General features: G+C 51.9%; 1 protein-coding gene across 3 annotated transcripts in view; it reads left to right on the forward strand.

Annotated features, from left to right (window-relative positions):
* The window catches only part of DOCK2 (dedicator of cytokinesis 2), a 464,436-nt gene extending 453,510 nt beyond the window's left edge, over nt 1-10,926 (forward strand). For all 3 annotated transcript variants that reach the window (XM_051843586.2, XM_017341248.3, XM_070076408.1), the window contains exons 47-52: nt 3,372-3,509; nt 4,984-5,111; nt 5,939-6,110; nt 7,331-7,451; nt 9,174-9,316; nt 10,365-10,926. In XM_051843586.2, the coding sequence (XP_051699546.1) occupies nt 3,372-3,509; nt 4,984-5,111; nt 5,939-6,110; nt 7,331-7,451; nt 9,174-9,316; nt 10,365-10,427 (765 nt within the window). In that variant the 3' untranslated portion in view covers nt 10,428-10,926. The remainder of the gene's footprint in view (nt 1-3,371; nt 3,510-4,983; nt 5,112-5,938; nt 6,111-7,330; nt 7,452-9,173; nt 9,317-10,364) is intronic.
* The last annotated feature ends 311 nt before the right edge of the window (nt 10,927-11,237 follow it).

Raw genomic sequence — 11,237 nt, forward strand, 5'->3', positions numbered from 1 at the left:
TTCATATTGGCTAATTGGCTAATGCTTTTGTGAAATACTTATTCAAATCTTATGTTAAATTACCCTTGTATTATTGACTTATAGGTGTTTACATATTCTAGATATAAATCCTTTGTCAAATACATGTGTAGCACAAATCTTTCATGGTACGTGGCTTGTCTGCTTACTTTTTTTTCCTTTAATTGTAACATTTATTTTCCTTTTATTTGAAGGGCAAATAGAGAAATACAGAGAGATAGGTAGAGAGATATCTCTCATTTGCTAATTCACTACCCAAATGCTTATAACAGCCAGGGCTGGGCCAGATTGAAGCCAGGAGCCCAGAACTCCATCCAGGTCTCCCAGTGGGTGGGGACTACTTAAACCATCATATCTGCTGCTACCCAGGGTACACATTAGAAGGAAGCTGGATTGGAAGCAGGGTAGTTGGGTCTTGAGCCCAGGCACTCCAGTACACTTAATAAATGAAAATATTCTTTTAAATGTTCTTTGTATATTAGCAGATAACATGATTTTATATAAAATCGGACTTATTTTCCAATCTTACACCGTTTAGTTGTTTTCCTCACCTTGTTTGCACTGATGAATAGAAGAGAACCCAGCATCAGGGAAATCAGTATTTCACAGAATGTGATCTTTTAGAGATCTTCCGTTCCATGCCTGGTTTCCTAGTTCATCATCTGAGGGGTTTTAGTTTTATCAGGTGCTTTTTCTATATCTAGTCAGATGGTTATATTATTTTTCTCTTTATTCTGTTAACATGATAAATCATATCAGTTGATTTTAAAATAGTAACCAAGCTTGTGTGAGGGTACTTCAAAAAGTTCACAAGCAAATGGAATTAAAACATGCTTATTTTGGTGCAAAAATGTTTACATACATGCATAGCGTTTTCACAGTACACATTTTCCGTGAGTTTTTTTTAGGACTCCTCATGTGAAACAAATACTAGGTCATTGTCGGCCAGCGCTGTGGCTCAATAGGCTAAACCTCCGCCTGTGGCGCCGGCACACCGGGTTCTAGTCCCGGTCGGGGTGCTGGATTCTGTCCCTGTTGCCCCTCTTCCAGGCCAGCTCTCTGCTGTTCAAAGTTTATAACAGAGTTAGCCTAGCCTTAAAAAGTAAGCTGAAGATTGCAAGTTTTGGAAAAGTTTGTATATAGTTCGTATTTATTTAGCCCCTAAAAGTTTGCTAGAACTTATCAGTGCAGCCATATGAGCCAGGAATGTTTTAAAATATGTACCCGATTGCTTTAAGAGGATTCAGATTTTCTGTTTCTTTTATGCTTTTTCAGTAAATTGTGTTTTTCTAGCAATTTGTCCCTTATATCTAGGTATTAAATTTATTAACATAAACTTTTTTATAATACCCTCTTATGAGCTTTTGTAATGTTTGTATTTCCCATAATGATACTTTTTTTTCCAACCCTGATGTTGATAATTATTAATACAGCCCATGTTTTGTATCTTTTAAAAGACTCAACCATTGGCCTTGTTGGTGTCTGTTGTGAATGTGTCTTCTTTTTCATTCATGCCTACTCTTTCTTATTTCTTCCTTTTGCTTTCTTTGGATTTCATTTGCTTTAAATGTCTTTGGACTTGATTTTATGAATAACTTGAGAGGGATGTTTAATCAATTTTCTGTCTTTTCTAGTATGTAAAACTAAAGCTATAAGTTGGTCTCTGTTTACAACTTTAACTATATCTCACTGCTTTTTATATGTAGTAACACCCCTCATCCATTATCATCCCTTACTTTAGGCAAAATCTTTAACTTTTTCTCATGGATGGAGGAGCTCTTTTTTATATATTAATTAAAATTTTTAAAAAATAATATTTGGTTTGACTCAGTAGATTCTCTGTTGCTAGCAAGCTTTCTCATTCATTCCTTTGTTCTTTCCTTCCTCTTCCTTCTTGTCTTTTCTCTCAGAGTGGACACTTTCCTCCAATGTCTGCTGATCCTTGGTAGTCTTCTCAGCTAAGGGTGAGGCGAAGTGGAAATCTGTGCACTTGGGGCAGGGCCCTGACAGCTGACTGGCACGGCCCTGCAGTAGCTGAATGGCCCACAGCATCTGTCTTGACACGAGACCATTCACTTTCCCCAGAGGCCAATCCTCCCATTGTCCCACAGGAAGACATTGCGGGTGCAGTGCTGCCACATGTTTAGGGATCAGAAAGTGCGGCTCTCACTATCACCACGCAGTTTTTCCCTGCAGTCCGCTGTTTCCCGACTGGCTCCTCATCTTCACTTCTATTGTGCCTGGTCTCTGGGCCCAGAGCAGCTTATTCTAATCATGCTAGAGGATAAACTTTCCCAGGGAAATGGGAAAACATAGGCACCCGGTGCTCGAACTGCTTCCGCTACAGAAATTGAACCCACCCCTCTGCGCTCAGCCCCTCAACTCTCCCTGTCCTTCTCCTGGTACCTGGTGCCTCCAGCCCCTGAGCCCCTCTGGCTTCCCAGAGGCAGGACAGACTCTTCTATCACCATGTCCCTCCTTAGCTCTGAAAGGCCAGTTTCCATTTTCGACCCAACTTCCATCAGTGAGTCAGGATCACAGGTATCTCTAAATTTCTAAATTTCACACAAGATTTTACTTTCTCTTCACCTGTTGTTCCAGGGAGACCCCCAGAGAAAGGTAGAAACATCTACGTCTCCATTATGGAAGTGTTACCTGTTTTCCCAAAATAATCCACGCTTGATTCCTTTGCTTCCAGCGTTATGCTTCCCTGAGGCCACACGACTGACCTTCTCCCTTGGTATACCTGCCGTGTAGACGGTAGCCATTGACCTCCTTGCTGGATAAAGAAGACTTCAGCTACCTCACATCAGTCCTCCCCTGCTCCCTCGGCTTCCCAAGCTTTTCACATCACTTTCTAAAAACTATTTTTCTGGTTAACTTTGTGATATTAACACACTCATGGCTTTCTTCAACAGCCATAGGAACGTTAATTGGACCTCCGTGTTGTAAGATGAGGCTGGAGCCACTCCTCCTTTTCCTCTTAACTCTTCCCTTCTGTCTCCCGGCTTCCAACATTCCTTCTTCCACTTTGCATTTCCCAGAATGTGTTAGGCCAAGCTCAGACTCAGAGCAAAGGAAGTTCCTGTCCTGTGGTCCTGCACTCCATCACTCCATCACTGCACTCAGTAAATTCTACAAGGAAGGGGTGTTCCCCTGGCATGGGGGATCTGATGGGGTGGGAGGACCCAGCCCTTCCCCAAGGTTGCAACTTCCCATCTCTCACGGCCGGGGCCCTGCGTGCAGGTCTCTGCAGACCCTGGGGCTCTGCACAGGCAGACTTGACATCAGCCACCTTGATGGGCTGGGTCATGGTCAGACTTTGGCTCGTCATTTACCTTTTCTCTTTCTAGATCCCCTTCCTGGGAGCTGGGATTAAGATCCATGAGAAAAGGGTGTCTGAAAACCTGCGGCCCTTCCACGACCGGATGGAGGAATGCTTCAAAAACCTGAAAGTGAAGGTGGAGAAGGAGTATGGTGTCAGAGAGATGGTACGGTGGTCCTGGGGCTGCAAGGGGGTGAGGTGGAGCAGGGAGTGGCAGAGAACAAGGGGGATGGAGCAAGAGGGGACCCAGCCAAGGCACCCGTCTCCGAAGAGGAGGGCCAGGTGTCCAGCTTTGTTGGAGCTGATCCATGGAGACCTTCCTGTAAACTTGTTCTCTCAGGAGTCACCAGTCATAAATCAGGACTGTGTAAACACTAGCGACTCAGTAATATAAACTACATTTAGGAGGCACCTGCTATATGCCAGAGTTGATCTAAGCACTTGACATCTACTTAACAGATCTGCAGGGTAAGAGTGGTTTTTTTAACCCTCATATTTTTTCAGAGGTTTGGAGATGTCAAGTAACTTAGCAAAGGCTGCACAGCAGGTGAGTGAGGTCAGGATGTGTACCCGGCTCTGGCTCCAAAGCCACTGCCCTTGGCCACTAAAGATGTCTTTATCTTCTTCCCCCCAGAGTGGAATCCTAAAAAGTTACAGCTGCACAGTCCCTTACACCATCTGTCCTAACCTTCTCACCTTACAGGTGGGAAAACTGAATTCTGGAAGAATCTAGAACTGAACTCAGGTCTCCTGTCTTTTGGTTCAAGGGCTTTTTCTATGACCCAAGTTTCCTCTTTTAACATTCCCTTCATAAAACCCCTGTAATGCAATTCCAATGCTGCCTACCTGGACTCTGGTCAGATTTCACAGGTTAGAGCACAGTCCTCCAAAGGCTCCCCTAACCAGACACCACCCCAAGTTCCAGGGCTCCCAAGCCACCCACACTGCTGCCCAACTGGTTACAAATTCTCCCCTCTCAGGTTTGATAATTCACTTGAGTGCCTCACAGAACTCAGGAAAGCACATGTGATTTCCCTGTAGAATACAAATTAAGACCAACCTGATGAAGACACGTATGTGGTGAGGCCTGGAGGCATCCCAGACACAGGCTGCTATGTCCCAAGGGCACATCCTCCTGTGACACACTGATGGATGAGAACCGTCAGGGAAGGCCACCCCAGCCTTAGCACCCAGAGCTTTCATTGGGCTTTCATCACTCATTTGTGATTGGATCACTGGCCGCGTGACTGTGTCAGTCTCCAGCTCCCACCCCCACACTGTTGGTTGAGCTGATACGGTGTGGCTTCAAGCCCCAGCCCTATAATGACACAGTTGGTCTTTCTGGCATGGCCAGTCCGCATCCCAAGCCACCTCATTAGCACAAAGTCAGAAAGATGTCACTGCTACTCCATGCAACATCCCAAGGCCTTGGAGATGACCTCCCAGGAACCAAGGACACAGACCAGGCAGGTCCTTTATTCGGCATCAAGCCGCTGGCCTGAGCCGGGGCAAAGCTTTTGTGCAGGTGCCCTGCTCGGCCTCACCACGCCATCCTACCCAGGTGCAGAGCGAGGCAGCAGGGCAGCTGAGGCTGTAGGACCCCGGCTCCATTGCTAACCGTGCTGTTCTCCCACCCACAGCCCGACTTCGACGACAGGCGCGTGGGCCGCCCCAGGTCCATGCTGCGCTCCTACAGGCAGATGTCCATCATCTCTCTGGCTTCCATGAATTCCGACTGCAGCACCCCCAGCAAGGCCACCTCCGAGAGGTCAGCCTCTGTCCCACAGGCAGCCGCCTGCTCTCCTTGCCTCCCCAGCCCAACCCCTGAACAACCCCGCCTCCTCTTTCCTCCCCAGCAACCTCCCTCCCACTTGCTCCTTGCCCCCATCAGGGGCCTCACTGAACCAGCACCATTACCGTCCCGGGCTCAGGCGAGCAGGACCGGGCAGGACTCACCTGCTGGCCTCAGGCTCAGGCGGTGACCTCCGCCTGCCAGCCGGAGCTCCTCACCAAGCTTGCATTTGTCTGGAATCTTATCACCTCTGACGGGGCCAGCTCCTCCCACCAGGCTGGGCTGTCCCATCTCAGAGCTCCTGTGCACCCGCCCACGCCTCTGCTGGGGTCCTGCAGCTGTACCCTGCCCAACTCCACTGCTCCAATTACAGACCCCACGAATAACCCAGCCCCCATCACTTGCCAACCACGCGCTGATGGTTCCTCAAGCCTCATCACACGGCCATTTCCGAGGTGGCTACATAAAAATCCCTGTTGACTCTAAAAGGAAATGATGGCTTGGAAAATTTGAGTAATTTATCCAAACTCATGCAGCTTAAAAGTGACGGTGCCTGGATTTGAACCCAGATCCATAGTTTCAACCAATTTTATCTCAATGCCAGTCTTTTTTGTTTATACGTCACTCTCCTTTCACTCTGTGTTTCGAAGGCTTGAGATTAAGCAGGTGGCACTCTGAATTTGCCACCGGGTAAACTGATCTGTCCCCGACCCTGCTGTGACAGCTCAGTCGGCGTGCAGGTGCCCCCCGGCCCCCCGGGTCCCTGCAAGGCGGTTCCCACGGCCGTGCCTCTTGCCCTGCAGCTTTGACCTGGAACTGGCAGCACCCAGGACCCCCAGAGCGGAGCCGGAGGAGCCCATCTCGCCGGGAAGCACGCTGCCGGAGGTCAAGCTGCGGCGCTCCAGGAAGAGGTCAAAGAGGAGCAGCGTGGTGTTCGCCGACGAGAAGGCCGCGGCCGAGTCGGAACTGAAGCGGGTGAGCAGGTGGCCTCCCCGACCCGGCCAGGCGCAGGGGCCTGGGAGCCTCGCTTCCTCCGGGCAGCGGGACTTGCGGAGGCAGCATCCAGAGAATGGGGAAGGTGCGGCCTGTGCTCGTGCCCGTGCAGTTGGCGCGCCCGGGACATCTCAGCGCTGGGATTGGAACCCAGGCTGAGGGGCTCCAGAGCCTGTGTGTCCTTCCACCAGCACACAGGGCTGTGCCAGGCTGGGGACAAGCAGCCTGACACCCATGGAACAGGAGGGCAGCCCGCCCAGGAGTGGGCCACGTGTCCCTACCTCCGCCCTCTGTCCCCACACACAGGATGATTCTTCTGTTTGTTAGTTTTTTCAGGTTTATTTACTTATCTAGTTGAGAGAGCATCAAAGAGAGGGAGAAACAGAGAGAGGGAGATCTTCCATCTGCTGGTTCACTCCCCAAATGGCCACGACAGCCCGGGCTAGGCCAGGCCAAAGCCAGGAGTCCTGAACTCCATCTGGGTCTCCCCCATGGGTGTCAGGGGACCAAGTACTCGGGCCATCTTCCACTGCGCTGTGATATGGAACACGGGAGTCACAGGCATCAGCGTAACCTGCTGTGCCCCAGTGCCACCCGCCAGGGCCGTTCCAGCCACTGACATGGGCGGCTCTGCTGAGCCCCTGCTGTGCACCGGGAGCCCAGGGAGGGGTGCAGACATGCAAAGCCCACCTCCCCGGCTGTGAGAGCTTCCGTCTTGTCCACCAATAACCACTTAAATAATGAGGCTTCGGGTCAGACAGCCCTGGCTTCAATCTCAGCTTTTCCCTGGGGTAGAGAGTTGTGTAGGGAGTGTTCTGGGAGCTGGGAAGGGGGAGCGGGAGTAACTGTCCTGGCATGGACCCGCTCAGGTGCTTCTGGGGAAGAAAGAACTTCCACAGACTTCCCAGGGGGAAGTTTCTAGGGGGAAAAGGGTAGAAATGTTTTCCATATTTTGTGGTTCTAAGAAGCACCATTCACACAATAGTCTAAATTAATGCCTCTACCACCACTGCCTAGCATTGTATACTATGCAACCTGTGCAACCATACATGACTAGCTGGCAAGGAATAGCTAGATGAACTTGGAGCTGGGTCTATAGAACCCATGCCAAACCTTTGTTCCCGACCTTTCAGGGCCTGTGTCTGCCTCTTGCTAAGTCTCCATGGTTGTGTGTGTGTGTGTGTGTGTGTGCATTCCTCCAGCTTTCCAGGAAGCACGAGTTCATGAGTGACACCAACCTCTCGGAGCACGCAGCTGTCCCGCTCAGGGCGTCCATCCTCTCGCAGATGAGCTTTGCCAGCCAGTCCATGCCCACCATCCCAGGTATGTACCTGCCCCCACCAGCATGGGGGAGTGCAGGCCACTGGCCTGGCAGGTGGAGAATGGGTGGGGACCATGCCATGGAGCAGAGTGGGCTGGACATCCTGGGCACCCCGGGCTCTGCTCACAAGCCCCGCCTTCCATCTCTCTCACATCTACACACGCCTGGTGCAGCCATGGCCCTGCACCAGCCTCAGTTAGCCAGGCCTGCCCCAGGCCAGAAGTCTGTCCTTGGTATGCCCTGAAGGCCAGTGGCTCCTTTGCAGACTTGGAAGAGTTCTGGGATGAACAGAAATTGCTGCCCTGGCTTCAGCTGCGGAGGGTCTGGTGTGGAGATGTTGCCCATTTCCCTCCCTGCACACTCCTGGACCAGTGACGAGGTTCCCGGTGCACAGGGGGACCTGGAGTCCTAACAGGGGCCCCACACCCCTGGGAACACAACCCCCCACCCAGTATACAGCCAGTTCTCAGGGTCCACTGCTCCACCCAGGCGCCCAGTGCCAAGAGCCAGGCAGACGAGAACAAGACAGAGCTGGTGCTGCCCCCGCGGAAGTGGGCAGCTCGCTCACTGCAGCTACAGCTGTCGCAGCCGAGTGCTGGCCGGGGTCAGGCCCTGCCCTGACTGCCACCCCTTCGTTATTCCACTCGTGCAGCAGCCCACTCCTATGGAGTAGATAGTGTCATTTGCCCATTGTGTGGATGGGGAAACGGAGGCGCCGGGGATGTCAGGCTCCTGCTTGTCACCAGCTGGTGCAGAAGCTGGCCCCTAAGCACTGCCGAGCGGCGCCTCGCAGGCAGCTCCTCCGTGCAGCCTCGGCTATAGCGTCTGAGTGAGCACAAGCTGTGTCCTCCTCACTGATGGTCTCGTGACCATGGACCTCTGCACTCGTGCTGCTGTTTTTTGTTTTGCTTTGTTTAAATATTTATCTTACTTATTTGAAAGTGAAAATTACAAAGACAGAGGCAGGGCAGAGAGAGAGAGAGAGAACCTTCATCCAGTGGTTCACTCCCCAGATGGCCGCAACAGCCAGGGCTGGGCTGGACCATCTTCTGCTGCTTTTTCCAGGCCATTAGCAGGTAGTCAGGTAGGAAGTAGAGCAGCTGGGACTCGAACCCAACACTCATATGGGATGCTGGTATTGCAAGCAGCGGCTTTACCCACTCGGCCACAGCCCCAACCCCTTTCTGCTGTTTTACCAACAAGAGGTCGCTGGGTTTTCAGGTCTCTTTGGCTCCAGGCTGGGGCTGTGAGCAGGAGGCAAGCCCCGCCCCTGCCCCTGGTGATGCAGGATCATGTCCACTGCCTTGGGGGAAGTGAGAACAGCAGGTTGTAGGTCTGGGGTGGTATAGGAAGAGTGAGCTCACATCGTCTCCCCCTCCCTTGGAGCCCCCAGGGAGTCAGGGCCTGAGTGGCAAGGGAGCCTCCCCCGCCTCAGCCCTGGTGTTTCCAGCCCAGGTGCTCTGGGACAGGGCTTGGACCACACGCCAGGAGGCAGAGCCGCTGTCGGTGGGGTTTGGCAAGCCTCACCCCAGAGGACAGCTTCAACTCCCCCTGGCACGGCAGCAAACAGGCCTGGCACCTCTGCTTGGCACGCACGATATGTGATGCAGAGGGTGGCTCTGCCCCCTGCCCGCCTCCCATCCACCTCCCCCTAGTCACTCCGCGTCCCGTGGGCACTGCCTCTTCCCTGCCCACTCACGTCCTGCTCTCCCTTCTCCTCCCAGGCCTCACGCTGTCAGTGGCAGGAGTGCAGGGGGTGGATGAAGCCAACACATCACCGCGCCTCAGCCAGACCTTCCTGCATCTCTCAGATGGTGACAAGAAGACGCTCAAACGGAAGAAAGTCAATCAATTCTTCAAGACAATGGTGAGGACCTAGACGGGAGGAAGGGAGGGAGGATGTGGGGAGGAAAAAAGGAAGAGAACAGAAAATGAGGACGTGAGTGCGGGTGTGCACTGTGTGCATGTGTGCATTATGTGTGCGTGTGCAAGTGCATAGTGTACACTGTGTGCATGTGTGCATTGTTTGCGTGTGCAAGTGCATAGTGTACACTGTGTGTGTGTGCACTGTGTGTGTGTGCAAGTGCATTTTGTACTCTGCATGTTCCATGTGCATGCACTTTATACACTGTGTGCAAGTGTGTGCACAGTGTACACTGTATTGTGCATGTGTGTGCACCATATGCTTGGCTGTACATGTGTGTGCATACATGATCATTCCCAGGGAAGCATTACCAGGGAGGCTTAAGGACAGGGACATTGTCCATAAATGTCCAGAATGTACTGAGGCCCCTCTAGCCAGGATTGTCCCCAGCTGGGAGGACATGTGGAACCCCTGAAACCTCAGAACCAGCAGGTGGCTGGCCCTGGCCTGCACTGCCCTTGGTTCTCCTGCCTGAGCCCCAAGAGTCAGCTGTCTCAGGAAACTAAAAATGCCTTTCTTTGCTCCTCCTTGGAAGCATTGTTCTATTCAACTTCTATTACAAAATCCTACAAATTAAAAGTTAGTGTCCACGCACTGTCTCCATGTCCCATCTCCTTGTGACGTACGTGTCTTTGCTGAAGATCCGAAAGGCTTCATGTCACTGTGGCCCTCAAGGTAATAGTAAATCAGAGCTGTGCTGCTATAAAAATCATGCAGTGAATCAGACTCCGTGCTCAGTGCTTCCCAAACAGTATCCCATTTGATCTCACAGAGTGATGGCAAGAATTTTCTAAGGCTCACGGAGTTAGGTTAGTGCCCTGCCCTGTGCAAAGCCTGTGTTCAGACCCACCCCCCTAATGATTTTCTGGCCAAACCCAAGGTCAAGGCAGCCCAGTGTAGAGGCCCCTGTGACAGGCCTGGGAAGCCCCACAATGGTGCTCATGACGGTGCCAGCGTGGTGATGCGTCTGTTCATTCTCTTCTCCCTCAAGCTGGCCAGCAAATCGGCTGAAGAAGGCAAGCAGGTCCCGGACTTCCTGCCCACCGACATGTGAGATGCTGCTGACCACAGCTGTGCCGGGGGAGCCCGGAGAAGAGGGGCAGGGAGAGCGTGGGACACTGAAGCCACACAGAGCAGGGAGACTGTCACCATCCGTGTCCTCACTTAGAGCAGACATAGGGGCCAGCCGGGCTCCAGAACTCAAGTGGCCGCCAAGTTGGCATGACCTGGTGCTGTGACACTGGTGGTGGGTGGGAAGCCCTTCGGCCTCGAGGTCCCACAGGGACAGCTGCCCCCAAGGGTGCCATCCCCGGTGTCTCGGCCAGGTTTCAAGACCAGGTTCTTAGGTTATAAGGAGCTGTGTTTTTATTTCCTTTTTTATCCCCCTAAGTCCTAGCACTTACAAGAAAAGCCTCTCCATAGTCTTTTTTTTATTTTATTTTTGGTTAACAGTTTTGTACTTGACATTTTCTCACACAACTCGCTACTCTTCTCGAATGGATCATCTCGGGGGTGTTGCTGTTTCTTACTGACAATAAAAGTGGTCCAAGAGAGCCTGGTTCCCTGATTCCGTCAGCTGAATCCTGTAAGTCCAGAACTGAACAGGAAGCTCCCTGCAAGGCAAGCAGGCCCGGGGCTGGCCCAGCCCAACGTCAAACTTCCTCACCTTCTGCCACCCACCCCCCAACAGAATCTTCTCCATGACGCTGGTCCCTGGGGTACAGGCATGCTAAGGAAATTCTCCCAGAACCCCCCTCGTGTGGTCTGAATAGTAGAGATTTCAGACCCCCTTTCTCCCCTCTAGAAAGAGTTGACAAACCCACCCAAGCCTGGTCACCCTAAAAACGACCCCAGCCGAGTACAA

The sequence above is a fragment of the Oryctolagus cuniculus genome, chromosome 6 (genome assembly GCF_964237555.1).
Source record: "Oryctolagus cuniculus chromosome 6, mOryCun1.1, whole genome shotgun sequence".
Classification (NCBI taxonomy): domain Eukaryota; kingdom Metazoa; phylum Chordata; class Mammalia; order Lagomorpha; family Leporidae; genus Oryctolagus; species Oryctolagus cuniculus.